Here is a 14,769-nt window from a genome sequence, read left to right as displayed (position 1 = left end):
GGGGAATCAAGCCCCAATCCCAGTCCAGGGTAGTATTTTGGAACTTGGATCACAGAATCACAGAACGGCTGAGGTTGGAAGGGACCTCCAGAGAGCATCTAGTCCAGCAGGGACACCCAGAGCACGGGGCACAGGGCGGCATCCAGGTGGGTTTGGAAGATCCCCGGAGAAGGAGACTCCACAGCCTCCCTGGGCAGCCTGTTCCAGGGCTCTGGCACCCTCACAGGAAAGAAGTTCCTCTTCCCTCACATGGAGATGGAACTGCCTGTGTTTCAACTTGTACCCATTGCCCATTGTCCTGTCACTGGCCACCACCAAGAAGAATTTGGCCGTTTCCTCCCTTCATTCTCCCCCCAGGTTGATCATATTCTCCCCTACACACTGATGAGATCTCCTCTCAGTCTTCTGTAGGTTAAACATTGGATGCTTCRATGTACCTTCCTAAATTCTTGCATTTTTGCTAAGTAAAAACATCCTGAAGTGATGAATGAAGTGGTGACCCCCTAGTGAAATCAGAAGGTTCTTAGTGAGGTAGACACTCTTGCAAGAGAGGCCATTAACATGATTAACTTGGAGTGCTTAGATTTACAAGTAAAAACACAGGTATAAAMTGCATATTTTAAAACTTTCCTCCGCTTCCTTGGTATCTAATTATTGCTGACATAAAAATGATCCTCTGTAATCAATCATCTAGCCTAGATCTGGTAGCATGACTGTGTTTTGACTTCATTGCTAGACATAAGGCACCGGGGCACTGGAAGAACATGCCAGGTTCCTGAGCTGGAACAAAGTACAAAGGATACAAAAGTGTAAGTTGCCAGTTATTGTCAAAAGGAGATATTAGAGCCACAGTATGCCAAAGACTGCAGATACAGGGATTTAAGAAAAAATCACAATCTCTTGCTTTTTGTTGGCATTATTCACTGAAAAGAAAACCAATATGGTATTTAAATACAGCAGCCCATATGGAAGCTTGCACTTAACTGGTATTTGGGATACTCTTTAGCCTCATTGACTAAATGGGATATCACCCATGGCTGTGTATTTCAAAAGCTTCACTTAAAAACTGCACTTCTGCACAGAATAATAGGTGGCAGGTGGCAATCCAAGAATAATAGGTGGCAGGTTTTCCTTTCCTAAGCTTGGTAACAGATGCAGATCTTTTTCAGATCTCTGTACCATTGCAATTCCTAAATTGTGCCCACTTTCCTTCTGATTTGCAAGTGTTTACTTTTCTTGGAGGGTCAGTACCTGGTAAAGGAAGGAAAATATTCTTGTTGGTTAAAAACCATAAAGTTATGGTTGAAACTTGATATTTGAGCTCCTCTTCCCCTGACCATGCCCCATACTTTGTTGAGTGAGGCCATTTTAGCAAAGACGTTTGCTAGAAACAGGGATACCGTTGATACTTGCTTGAGTAAGTTTCTGTAGGTAGTATCTATAGCTAGGGTCAGAATCATCCTGAATGCTTGAAAAACCGTTTTATGTTAAAATGGAAAGAAGAGCAGGCTCTGCTAGGGTGGAAAGCAAGGTGCAAAGAAAGAAGATCAGCATATCCAGAGGTGACCTGGTGCGATGATGGCTGGAGGACGAATGACCAGGGTACCTGAACCAGAGATGTGTTTGTTCATGGGACAGCGTGCTTGGAGTCTAGGTTGGGTGTCATACAGACTGTGCTTGCACGGGAAGAGAACCTGGAGTGATGACACTGTGTTGGCACGCAGGGTTGGCCATGAGTTAGGGAATGCTGGTCCTTAACAAAAGCAAAGGACCAAGTAACAGGGACGCGGAGAGGCAAAGCCCAGCTGCCAACAAAGAACAGAAGCTGCAGCAAAGGTGGCCAAAACAGGCACTCTAAAGAAGGCAAGTCACGTAGCAGTTCTAAATCCTCAGTGTTCAAATGTGCTTCTCAGAACCTTGTTGGCTAGCGGAGCTACTCTTGGCCACTGAATGATTTCATCCTCTTTGATTCCTGTGTTGCTGCCTTGGAAACTAGCCTGGGAAGCTGGAGCGAGAAATATTTTGTTGAGTTTGGGATGCTTTGAAGAATGTGCTCCAGGGTACTGGGTGCTGCAAAAACATTGCAGAATTACCCCAAAGGAATGGAAGGTTATGGCAGGTGTTAAGCCTCAGGTTATCACAAGGTAAGATTCAACTAAAAGCCGACATTCACAATGACAGAGAAAAAAGCAAAAGATGAAACAGGACGTGTACCTCTATTAAGGTTATACTTAGTAGTAAGTATCCTCCTTAACTGTTCCAATGTAGCACTAATTAGTTTCTTCATGGTGTACCCGTGGGTTCTTTTCCTTCTGATCCTGTTAAAGGTAAGGACTTGTTTCTCCTCAAGGTCAAGGCATTCCCTGGCGTAGAGCCAGCAAGTGGATTCTGGGAGACTGTAGTATTTTGTTCTGCCCTTCCTGCATTAGGCTATTTCAAAAATGTTTCTATCGTATCTCTCAAATGACACATTCTTGGCTTTTGTTCTCAGGCTGATTTCACTAATTACAATCTTGTTAAAATATAGTGGCATGACTTGGTGATGCATTATGGTAAATAATACAAATTCCTCTAAAAATATATGCTGTGTATTTATACAGGCTTTATAGTGAGTCCCTTTGTGATGCTCAAACACAAACTGATCTTGGGGACAGGTCGGCCAAAACTGTTCTTTTTGGTGAACTTGAACAAGAAAACCAAAAACTTTACATGTATGCTGGCCAGCTTACTTTCTTTTCTTTCATTCCTTTCTAGTATTGGCTGGTATTAGCTCCCCTTCCTCTGCAAAAAGAGGTTGACTTTTAAAAATCCACCTTTTCAAACAGAAACCACGTTATGGTATGTTTTTGCAGTATCTTTTTAAGGGAGTGGTACCCAAACATATTGTGGCATCTTAGTATCACTATGAGAAAATGTTTGGCCGATGCTGGATTTTATTTGCTTGTTGACTATATATATATTACACAGTGAATGAAATTTGCATTGTTTTCCATTACAGTTCGCCTTCAATCAGGTGATGGTAATGAAAGCATTGAACAAATCGATGAAGACATAGCTGTGACTCAGAGTCAGGTGAACTTTATCTGTCCCATTACCCAGGTATGCTATCCCTGCTACTGTAATACATTGAGAAATCGTTATTTGTTATTCCTCACTAGATTTTTTTGTTASAAGTCTGTAATTCTTATTGAAGATMAGGCACTATAAATTTTGATCCTCATCAGAGAGAAGCAGTGCTGCCTAAAATCAAAACAAACCTGCATACAGTTTACCATGCTAGACCTGATCCCACAATTTGGATGGGTGGCAGACAGTTTTCTTGCTGCTTTCTGTAAAAATCTTGTATGAAGCATTTTCATGAGCATTATCAGTTCATTTAATTACAGCTTTATTGATTACAGATGGAAATGAAGAAGCCAGTTCGAAACAAAGTCTGTGGTCATGTTTATGAAGAAGATGCCATTCTAAAAATTATCCAGACTCGAAATCAGCAAAAGAAGAAAGTTTGGTAAGTTAATAAGAATGTGTGGAAAAGCTATTTGCTTTGCTGTGTAAGTGGAATTCTATTCCACTTGTTCTAGGAAATGTATTTGGATTGGCAGGGCTACAGGAAGTAATACTTCAGTGTCTGCCCAAGTCACAGGCTTCCTATTAGTGCTCTGCACATGAAGGATCTTTTTCTTTCCTTTTTTTTTCTCTTTTTTTTTTTATGAAAACAATGTGCAAGGATATATTCAGGAAGCGTGCGGGGAAGTCACAGTTATTCGTGGTGTCTGCACAACAGAATCAAAGAGACTTTATGTAGCCATGAACAACAGAGAGGAACTTGAGCTTTGTAAAACTTAGTTGCTCCTTTTGTTCCCACTGTGTATTTAGCAAGCCTTAAAGTTAATGAAAAAAACATCTCTGCTGTGTGCACTGTCTTCTGCAATTGTATTCCAATACAATTGGAATTGAAAAATATTAAAAACAATGATAATCTTTAAAAAGCACAGCGTGTCATTAGACCAGGTTGTGTAGTTTCTCCTACAAAGCAGTAAAATAATTCTTACTTTACAACACAAAAGCAGCCTGCCACTTTCTACTTAGGACATATTTTGTTGATTGAAAATATGTGAAAGTTGAATTATTACACCTGAGCATTCTCCCTGGTAAGTTTCAATTTTGGGATGGTTTTGATTTTCACCTCAGAAAAATAAAATAAAATTAAAATTAAATTAAATTAAAATAAAATAAAATAAAATAAAATAAAATAAAATAAAGGCTCAAGCTCTTTTTTGAGCAAGATTAGGCTAAGTGTTATGTCCTCAGCACTGCTATTATCAATTTCACATTTGTTTTTTCCTTCCGTATATAAACAAGATCTTCATAGCTGTGGATTGGGTTTGAAACTTAAAAGTCATGGACTAGCTAGGGAGCTGGTGCGTARCAGCCTAAAGCTATTGCAGAGTGTACTTCTTGGAATCAGGAACTGGATTTAGGCTAGCTATATCTAAATAATTCTTTCTGATGTTAAATCCGTTGGAAAGATGTCATAGTATTGAATATTGTGGTGGTGGATCAAACGTTTGACCACTGCCAATAAATTCGTAGGGTAAGGTAAGTGGATTTTATTTTACCCTTAAAGAAATTACATGGTGAGAACATAGAGTAAAAAGCCATGAAAGCCGTATAACATCCATCTCCCAAAGCTACAGTATAGCCAAACTGAAGTTTATTTGTGCAGTCTGAATCCTTGCGGTTCTTAATTTTGGGTTTCTAGCTTGCAGCCTTAGCATTTTACAGCAGTTTATTCCAGAACGGCAGAGAAGAGCAGGCACTGCAGTAACACTAACTAAATTTGGACAGATTGCTTGACTTTTCTCTGGAAAATCGTACTTGACCAGCTCTAATTTTAACCTGTTGCGTGAAAATGCAGTCAGGCTTTGGAAAACCATAGTGGGCCGTGGTGGGAGTCAGGCCAGCGTAGGCACCGAGTTCCTCATTCGAGTCAACCGCTCTGCTCGTGTCGCTGCGGGCCGGCCTTCCAGCCGCCGCTACCTGAGGGAAAGCTCTGGAGACAGCGGAATCCCCTCGGCCCCTACCCCGGAGTCACCGCCTCCCATGGCGGAGCTGCAGAGGCTGCTGTTGAAACACAACGAGCTCCCCATTYGAGTCAACCATTCTGTTCGTGTCGCTAGGGGCCGGCCTTCCAGCCACCGTTTCCCAGGAGAGCAGGATCCTCACGCCTGAGGCACCGCCCTCCCGTGGCAGAGCTACAGAGGCTGCTGTTTAATGCCCTGAGTTCCCCATTGGAGTCAATTGCTCTGTTCGTGTCGCTACGGGCCGGCCTTCCAGCCACCGTTTCCCAGGAGAGCAGGATCCCCTCRGCCCTCATCCCAGAGCCACCGCCCTCCCATGACAGAGCTGCTCTTTGCTCACACCAGCGTGCCTGTAAGCAGCTCTACACGTGTCCATTGCATCTCTCGGGTGTTTGGCAGTCTGCTGGCCCAGTATCCGCTCATCCACGGCCTCCCTCCGCACAGCCAGCCCTTCCCACRCGGACAGACTTGCTAATGGATCCCTGGAGGCAATTCCTGCTTATCTCAGATTGCCCACTGCTTTCCGCTGCCTGGAAGAGCACGCTAGTACTTTATGCCTGCAGAAGAAGCTTTATGGGAGGCCCTCTGAGCACTTGTTATTCATTAATCTTGCAAGTAATTACCGTCCTCCTGTTGTGTCATTGTTCTAGTAAGGTGAGAGATGGAAAAATTGAGGCGCGGAGCAATCAAGTGATTTACCCATGACAAACACAGCAGGCTGTAGGCAAATATGGTATAAAAGCGATGAGTACTGACTAAACGCAGCAACTCAGGCAAAAGTTAGTCCTAAGATGGGAAAAAAATGCCGGAAAAGCGTGATTCCTGGCTGTGGGTATCAACTATGCATGTCTGGGCCTCTGCCAAAGGAAAATGACCTCTGGTCCATGAATATCTTTCACCTTTCATRTAATCTGTCTTTATCTGACTGTCTTAAGTAGGTGTAAGCCATTTTGTATTTGATCCTCATTTAGAGGCTGCTAATTTGATCCTGTCTCTCCTTCCTGCCCTTTCTCAGTTCGTTGACTCCAGCTAGATCTTCCACTGTTTCACCCATGGGCCTTTGCAGGCATCATCCCGGTTTATCTTTTTCCTTAGAAATCAGCTTCCCTATTTACCTGTGCTATATTTATCTTCTGCAGATCAATAAAGTAAGAAGCAGCCACTTGTAAAGCAAGTAAAGAAAGTAAGAAGCAGAGGGAGAGCCACATAGAAGGATTTCCACACGGCGATAGTCCCGCTACTGCAGGCAGCTCGTGTGCATGAAGCCTGGCAGGGATCCCCAGGCAAGGGCTCTGTTTCTCATGTGAGCTGTTGAGTCCCACCTGTTTGCCTAAACAGATTTATTTTTCCCCACAGAGAGCTTGTGAAGAGGAAAAGAGGTAACAAGGAGCTGATAGTTCCAATAGAACCAATAAAGCAGCAGATGTTCTATAAAAACGTGTATCTGACAAATATAATTCTTCTGATTTACTGGAGCCTCTCTTTTCTTTTTAACAGCTGCCCTAAAATTGGTTGTAGCCACACTGATGTAAAAAAATCACATCTTGTGCCAGATGAAGCCCTTAAAAGAGCCATTGACAGTCAGAGGAGACAAAGATGATCAACACTGGCGGGTGCCACGAAGAAAATTTGTTACTAGAGGTTCTGTGAGATAAGCTGCTGATTGTAAGCAGGTTGTGTAACTGATCGTTATTTAAGTGTTTCATTTATAGGCAAAGTTGAAGGTCTCAGCTGTAACTGAAAGCATTTCTAAACTGCCAAATATGTCTAATTCCAGTTTAACTTGTTGGGTTTTTTTTTCCCTTCCTGAAACTCTAAAAGCTTGTATTTGACAAATAAAATGTGTTTTGCAGCATTTAACCTTCCTTGTCAATGTGCTAATCTCCTCGGTGTTTTAGAGGTGCAAATTCTGCCAGCATCCAATAGTGAGGGTTTTGCTCAGGATTACAAGTAGTTGTGATGCTCCCTGGAACTGAGCGGTGTACTCAGAATAGGGCACCCTGACCAGCGTTTCCACAAGTCACATACTCTGCTTGGGAGTGTTTCCATGTCTCAATACAATCCTCCAGATACTTGGATTGTGCTTGATTTGCTTTGGACACACGGAATTACCACTTTCCTTAAATCTGGGCCTTGTTCTTATAATCTTATGATCTTATGATCAATCTCAGAATCTCACAATAATCTCACAATTATGTTCTTATGATCAATGTACCATAACTTATGCTTGGCTTTTGAGATGCAGAAGCTTCATTTCAGGATTTTGGGGCTTGGAGTTCCCAGGAATCCAGGAATACCTTAATGCTGTATATTAGGATATGACCCTTATTTACAAGTGTATTCAGTGAACTAATTTGTAGAAAATACAAACCATACGCCCTGAATTGAGAGGCARTTAATCTCAAATTATCTAAACCTCAGATATTCGTGCATTTGGGCACAGGTCCAGAAAAAGGACTTAAGCTTTGTGACACTCAGCAGTTATCACCTACATTGATCTGAAGACATGCAGCAGATAAGGCACCCACGATATGAATCAGAAATAGCCATAGATAAAAGGAGCTGTTTTGGTGGTAAGGTGGCAATTACCTCTTGGCATATGTGAGGAAAGAAAGAATAGGTTTGGGGATCCTTAGTGGGATAGATGGTATTTTCCTAGGTCATGTTTTTTCTGAAATTACAAACTGGTATTTAGTGTTAAATGTAGCTTAGGTGTCTAGCTAATCCTCACTCTGGGATACTCTTTGAGAAGGGCTTTCCTTTATTAGACCATTATTAACCCCAATTGCACTTGGAGTGCAAACCACTTCAAACTGCAATTGCCATTTTGTAATTGAAGAATATTCATCTGTAAATTGATTTTATAGCAGAAAGCGGGAACTAAATTATTATTTGCATTTGGCTTTTGTATTCAAAACATTTCATAGGAGTTAACTGGATGATTGTTACAATGTGGTCTAACCCTAAGGTCCACCCTTAAATGCAACAGTGTTCACAAATGAGCCGTGAAGCCCAAAAGCCCAGTCTGAAACAYGGGAAGGAGCCTGGAGGGATATGGAGCAGTATATATTTGTATGCTTATGTGTAAAAATCAGGCCCTTTTATAGACATTTGAGGTCTCAAGCTGATAACTTTGCAGAGGATGATTCAATAATTTTCAGGAACTAATGCAGTTAAGTATCAAAAGGAAGGGCTTTAGTTGTCTAATAATGAAGCAGAATGTCCTAAACGGTTCTTAGGTTTTTCTTGCGAGCAGGACACACAGAAACAGAAGCGTGTGAAGCCCTGTTAAACAATCTGCAGTTCCTGAGAGAGGTGTTTTAATGTTGCTCTCGTGGGTCTCATTTAATTAGGCTCCCAYGTTTTCAGATGCAGAGATGAATACAGTTCCCGTTAGCCCCAGCCTTACACCTCAAATCTAATTCACATTGAATGGCCCTTCGAATAACACAAAACCTAATAAATGCACAATTATGTCTRGATTAATTTGTAGCTGCAGAGTGGTGGCAGCGGGGTTGGGTTTGCTCCGTGTGGTGTTTGTACTGATGTTGCTTTGGATAACTGCACTGCCAGTACCATCGACACCCTCCTGTTCAATGGGTAATGCTGTAAGTGAGATTGTAGGTGTGACAGCTACATTTCTTTGCCATATGTTAAAGGGAGAGAGGGCTCAACCCCTAGCAGTGTTGAGGGACCTAGTGGAAGCTGCGGACACTCAGTCCCTCTGCATTAACTAATCCCCAAGTAATGGGTGAGTTGCCTGGTTAAGATCACGCAGCTGGGAGAAATACCAAACAGATCTGAAGCAACAATTCCAAGGASAAGGGAACAGCCAAGCGCCCATTTATTTCCTTTGTGAGTGGAAAGGTGTCTTTGAATGCCTACATTCCTGCCTCACAACAGAGGACTTTACCTGCTTCCTTCACTAGCCTGGGCCACGCACCATGTGTGAGTCTGGAAATGTGAGCAGCAGCCGCAGAGCGCTGCCCAAATCCCCTCCATCCCCCGCTGCAAGAAACGGGCTGGTCTTTGGCAGCAACATCTGTAGATCTGTACTTAAATAACTCCCATCCAAATCAGTGATGCACTGCAAAGATTTCCAACTGCTGGAGAAAATTGCCTGTTTTTGTAGAAACCCATGAAGTTCTGTTCCCCAAAATGTTTGCCCTTTTTCCATCTAATTTATGTCATGACATCCACGGAACTCCAGGTAGGAAGAGTGAAATTCTTTCTCTGAACCTGGAATTCAAGCCATCTAGTTGATCTCTCATTGTAGGTGCTCACAAGTTATTTGCCAGCTGAAATTGAAATATGATGGACTGTTTATCATTAGCTTGACTTCCACCCGGCACTCCACTGGGCGGAAAGACAGAAATGCCTCTGGAATCAGGGAAAGCTGCTGTGCCCAACAGGTGACATTGTGATGGAAGTTACAAAATGCCATCAATTCACGAGGGTGGCTGTAGTTGACTGGCAGCTCTCTGCTCTTCCACTTGCAGAGGTTCGGGCTTGTTATACAGTGTGGCCTCCTTAGCCAGATGTGATCCCTGTTGGGCACAAACTCTGCACCCGACAGAAATAGCTTGAAAGAGTTAAAGAATAAAAAATGAAGTGTCTGATGATGAATAAGCTGATCTGTATGATTCACAGAAGTGGAAACTCAACAGCAGTTAAAGCTTCAAATCTTAATCTGTTTTGGCTATAAGATATCATATGTAAACATGCATATGTTAACAGTTCACAGAGTAATTTGTGTCTCATTGTTTGACGTCAGAAAATTTTGCAATAATATTTAAGGAAAGAAAGTCCCTCTTTTTTTTTTTTTCCATAAGGTGTGCTTTACAAACACAGAAAAGCTACATGGTTAGCACTGAAACACGCTGACGATTGTCTCTTCCAGAGAAGTTCCATGTAGCATTTCAAGTGACCAAACAAATGTGTTATTAAACATTAAAATAAAAGGCAAAATAGGTCTATATGCAAAGGCTTTCAGTGGTACCCTGAGGCATGAGCCATTACCACGGTTCTCTCGCTTGAACAGATTATCCCAGTTAAACAGAATTCTCCACTTTAAATCTGGAGATTCTCTCTGAAGTTTTCAAGTTGCTGGGACTGCAAAGTATAAAGATAAAAGCTAATCAGGCAGGCATCTCATGGAAGATTTAGCACACTTGCGCTAAAAGGAGCACACAGTGCTCTAAATCAAGGATATATTCATCATTACCGCTGCTGAGCTGTGATCTTATTCATTCTGGAAGAATCAAAAGGACGGGGCTAAGTCAGTGCTCCCTTGAGAAATACCCGGAGCAAAAGCAGGGGCTGCAGGAAGTGATACCGATGAGTCAATGGCCAAGGCCAACCCGCTGCCTTATTTTAGACCATGTCCTCTTGGATATACTCATGTTTCCTCATGAGTGGCTGATGACAAAGGTCTCACCTACCTGCGGTCACAAGCACCTCATGACGTTTTTCTCAGGAACAGCTCTGGTGCTGTGGCCACAACTCAGAATCCACCATGCAACTTGATTAACTTCCACTGCAGTTTCATGGGAGTCTTCATCTCCATCCTGCCTACAAAACCTCCCAGGAGTGACCTTGAGCTTCTGTGCAGCATTAACTGGACACTTCACTAATGTGTCGTGCTCTGTGACACAATAAAGGTAGAGTAAAGCCTAGCAAGGGTTTTCTTGGGGTGGAAAATGTTTTAGAGCAGCCTGAGGATTGTTATTCCTTTCTCTTTGCTGCAGCCTTTAACCTTCTCACTACAGGTATAGATTATTCTGCAAATGAATCAGTCCTCAAAGGGACCTTTTTTGTTGTTGTTTATATAAAGTTTTGAGTGCAAATAATGACTCATATATTGCATTTTACATATTTATATATACATACATGTATATACACACACCCATAAATATACACACACATACATATATATATTCCTATGTAATCATTCCTACATAATCTTTTATATCTGATCAAAAAATCCTTGCTGTCAATATATGTCATCTCACAGATAGGAACACGGTCACAACAATGCTCAGAGAAGAATCATACACAGAGATGCAACCAGATTTTGTGTGGCAGCCCATAACCCTAAGAAGTAAAAATATGAGATTGATTGTTAATCAGGTGCAAATCTGGAATGAGCATAAACCAGAGAGCAAATACCCACGCATGTGCTTAACCTTGTGCTGCAGGAGTAATCCCATTGACTTAACGGCCTGCATCGAGGTAGACAGGAACCGTGTTCATCATTTCCAAACACTGTGTAAGATGGAGCAGCGGGGCTGAGGAGCCTCAGTCACCTTGTTGGATGTTAGTCCCGACCCAAAGAGCGAGGCCGCAGGCGCTCGCATGAATCGCACCGCAAGGGCAGCTGCCCCAAGGAAGTGTTTGTTGTAAACCCGTATGAACAGCATCTTCCCAGACCGCAAGGGAAGCGGCGAGACACTCACTGCCCGCTTGTGCAATCAGCCTCTGAAGGAAGAACAGGGTCTGAGGTTGGAAACCTGAGCCTTCACACATCCTTCAAGGAACAGAAGAAGCCTTTAATGCACAAAGAAACCAAGTCAGGAGGTGCTGCTCATGAGACTCCTTGGATTTGATAACAAGGGGCTTATCAAAAGGGAATCATTCAGATTTCCCAGCAAGAGCAAGCCTCAGAACAGCTTCTGTGAAGGTTTGAAGGGAGCCATCAGAACATCATTACATTTCAGCTTGTTTGATGTCCCTACGTGCCTGTCATGTGTTTTATATCTTAATTTTGGATCTGCCACTGAATTTCAGAATGCYTCAGAATGGCTGCATGCCTATCCCAGATGTGATTCTGTTGGGTAAAACGTAACTTGTATGTTCTCTGTCACCTGGCCACACATCTGCACTTACAGCCTTTTCCAGGCATGTCGATTCCACTGCAGTAGGCTATAGACAATACATTTGCTGGTTTTAAATTGCTGGCTTTAAATCTARTAGTTGTTTAAATATATCGTTACATGGCTTGAGCTTATGTGTAAAATAAAGGTGAAATATTTGTGTGTCACGACTCTTCTCATCTGGTAACTGAAACGATGAGTTTTTAATTCCTTCCCATAGCAAGCAGCTAGTTTATTTATAAGTGGCCTAATCTAATACAGATTTACTCTAGGTATCCCAAGAGACATTTTATCAAAGTAACCAGACCTGTCCCAAGCACCTGGGACGTGGGGAGACGGTTACACAATTCTCATTGCCTCCGGCTGTTCCAGTTACAGACATAGAGGGTCAGAGAAGTGGAGCAGCAGAGGGAATTTTGTGAGCTTYGGAGGAAAAGCAGCTGACCGGCTGAGGGCAGGCAGGGGCAGATGCTTGAATACCACGTAAGAAAAATTCCCTCAAATAAAGCAATACATCAGGAAAGGGGAATGCGAAAAGCATGTGAAAGCATGACCAGCAAAAATATCTGCAGCTTCTTCAGTCTTCATCTAGCAGGTGCGATAGCAGGGCTCATCTGTTTTAAAAATAAAGATATGTATGTGTGGAAGAGGAATCACAGAACCACAGGATGGTTGAGGTTGGAAGGGACCTCTAGGGATCACCCAGTCCAACCCCCTGCTCCAGCAGGGACACCCAGAGCACGGGGCACWGRGCRGCATCCAGGCGGGTTTGGAAGATCCCCAGAGAAGGAGACTCCACAACTGCTCTGGGTAACATCAACCCACCTTGCCGTGACCCTAGCCAACATATGCTGGGCAGGACCATTCCCTTTGCTGGGACATCTCAGAGCTTGTCCCAGTGTTTTATAGGACTATCCGTCTGAGCCGCGCCAGGCTGCCYTGCTTCGTTTGGGAGGGCGACTAACCCGTTCACACTCAAACCACAGCTGGGCTCTGCCAGCACCACCCTTCAGCTCCTGTCGTACCCTATGGCAGCCCTCGGAACTCTCCTTTTCGAACACCCTGTAAGGGAGCAAAGAGGCCCCATGGATCATCCCAACCCACTCCCAAACACCACCAGTCCTTGGGCTCCCTGGGAACCCATTACAAAGCTGGTGCAGAAGGTATCCAGACACAGTAGCAATGCCCAGGGTACCTCCAAAGCCCTCAAAACRATGATAAAAGACGCCTGGGGCTCATTGCCAGCTCCTCGAGCAGAGCTGAATTTCTTCCTTCACGTATGCTAAGCATGAGAAAAATCTTGCTGGGAAGCGGGGAGAAATGAATGACGGAGGCTCGTGCAGGGAAAAGGGGGAAGATGTTTTGATTTCAAGAGGAAACTAATGAGGGAGGATACGGCTGGATGCTTCGAGGCCTGCGGAGCGTCTGCGCCGCCGTGGGAAGCGCGTGCCAGCCCCGCATCCTGCAGGAATTCTCCATCACGTGCAGGCTGCAGACTGCTCTGCAGTCCTGTGCTCCCGTGAATTCCTCCGTGTTTTCTGCCCTGCTTGGCCACAACGCCCGCTCCCCCGCCGGGCTCGCATGCGAGCACTGACGTATATGGCTAAAAGAGGGATGCGTTTCAGTCCTCCGAGTACCACCGCGCTGTGCAGGCTCATTGGACAGTCATCCTTGGTATCCTCTTGCTGTATTTTTTTTCTCTTTTTCCTCGAATCAGCCAAGATGCGAGGAAAAAAAAAGAGAAAAGGCAGCAGATGGGGAATCCCTTCTCGCTGGGCTCTGCCGCGTGTGCCGGGAGGGACTGATGGGGAGTGGATGCCGTGTGTGGACCCGCTCTGGAAATTCACACCCCAAACTTAAGTTCTATTAAACCAACAAAGGGAGCATCCCTAATTAGCTTAATGATTAACCCACTGTGACCACTACATATTTATTCATTATATTAACACTCCGAGTATTTTAGAGAACTTTTAGGGATGTGGGATGGGGAGAGGGGGTTAAGGATGAAGCTCAGGAATCCGTAGGTTGTGGTGTCTCGAAGGCAGAGCCTGGGGCTGGGTGTGAGCAGTTTAACGATGCAAAATCCTACCAACTAAATGGAACCTGCAGTGATGTCCCAATTATAGGAAAAAAATCCAGGAAAGGAAAAGTAAAACAAGTCTGATGGATAATCAGGCATGTTGTATCCATGAGAGGGACGAAAGGAATGCGCCTGCTTTGGGAGCTGAGGTGAATTGCTCAGGAACTATCTGCAGGCATTAATAGAAGCACATTTTTGAAAAGAAAGGAAAAAAAAAAAAAAGGAAAATGCAGCCCTTGGGATATCCCTTTTTGGCATATGCATTTTGTGTTTAACTGCATTAATGGGACTGCTATGCTATGAGTCATCCAGCACCAGAGTTTCATGTGTTTCTTAAAATACACCAGGAGTAGCTGAAGGCATGCACGGCTTGGCAGCGCACTTATCCCCAGGGAATGGCAGCAAATACCTGAATTCCTGCAATCACCGGCGTTGGCAAAAGCAGGACCCCATCTACCCCTGCCGCTCACACGCGCCGRCACCGGGGTTTTCAAGAAGTACCATAAAATGACTCCGTAACTGGGGGGGGAAACGGGATTCCTCGCATTATTCCGCATTTCCATGCAGGGCTCGGCTGAAACTGCGCGGATTTGCGGGGCTGGGGACGAATCGGCTGGCGGCCGATTCCTTGGGGGGGCTTCCAGCCACAACTACAGCCGTCCGCGCTTCTGTTTCCACCGCCAGTTGCCCATTTCYCTCTCGTTTTCACCCATTCACCTGGCTGGGAGGCTCGGGG

At 44.0% G+C, this 14,769-nt stretch overlaps 2 protein-coding genes across 2 annotated transcripts in view; both read left to right on the top strand.

The window, feature by feature from the left end:
* NSMCE2 (NSE2 (MMS21) homolog, SMC5-SMC6 complex SUMO ligase) overlaps positions 1-6,929 on the top strand; it is a 126,141-nt gene extending 119,212 nt beyond the window's left edge. Inside the window, exons 3-5 of the mRNA XM_026045648.1 lie at positions 2,999-3,099; positions 3,402-3,508; positions 6,579-6,929. Coding sequence (XP_025901433.1) covers positions 2,999-3,099; positions 3,402-3,508; positions 6,579-6,681 — 311 coding nt within the window. The 3' untranslated portion in view covers positions 6,682-6,929. The remainder of the gene's footprint in view (positions 1-2,998; positions 3,100-3,401; positions 3,509-6,578) is intronic.
* Positions 6,930-11,489: 4,560 nt separating this feature from the next.
* Positions 11,490-14,769, top strand: part of TRIB1 (tribbles pseudokinase 1) — a 7,042-nt gene continuing 3,762 nt past the window's right edge. The window contains exon 1 of the mRNA XM_026045647.1: positions 11,490-11,581. Coding sequence (XP_025901432.1) covers positions 11,490-11,581 — 92 coding nt within the window. The remainder of the gene's footprint in view (positions 11,582-14,769) is intronic.

This window comes from Nothoprocta perdicaria, unplaced genomic scaffold (genome assembly GCF_003342845.1).
Source record: "Nothoprocta perdicaria isolate Ctin4 unplaced genomic scaffold, notPer1 scaffold_407, whole genome shotgun sequence".
NCBI classification, from domain to species: Eukaryota; Metazoa; Chordata; class Aves; order Tinamiformes; family Tinamidae; genus Nothoprocta; species Nothoprocta perdicaria.
The sequence above is the reverse complement of the archived record's forward strand: the minus strand, read 5'-3'. Positions and strand labels throughout refer to the sequence as shown.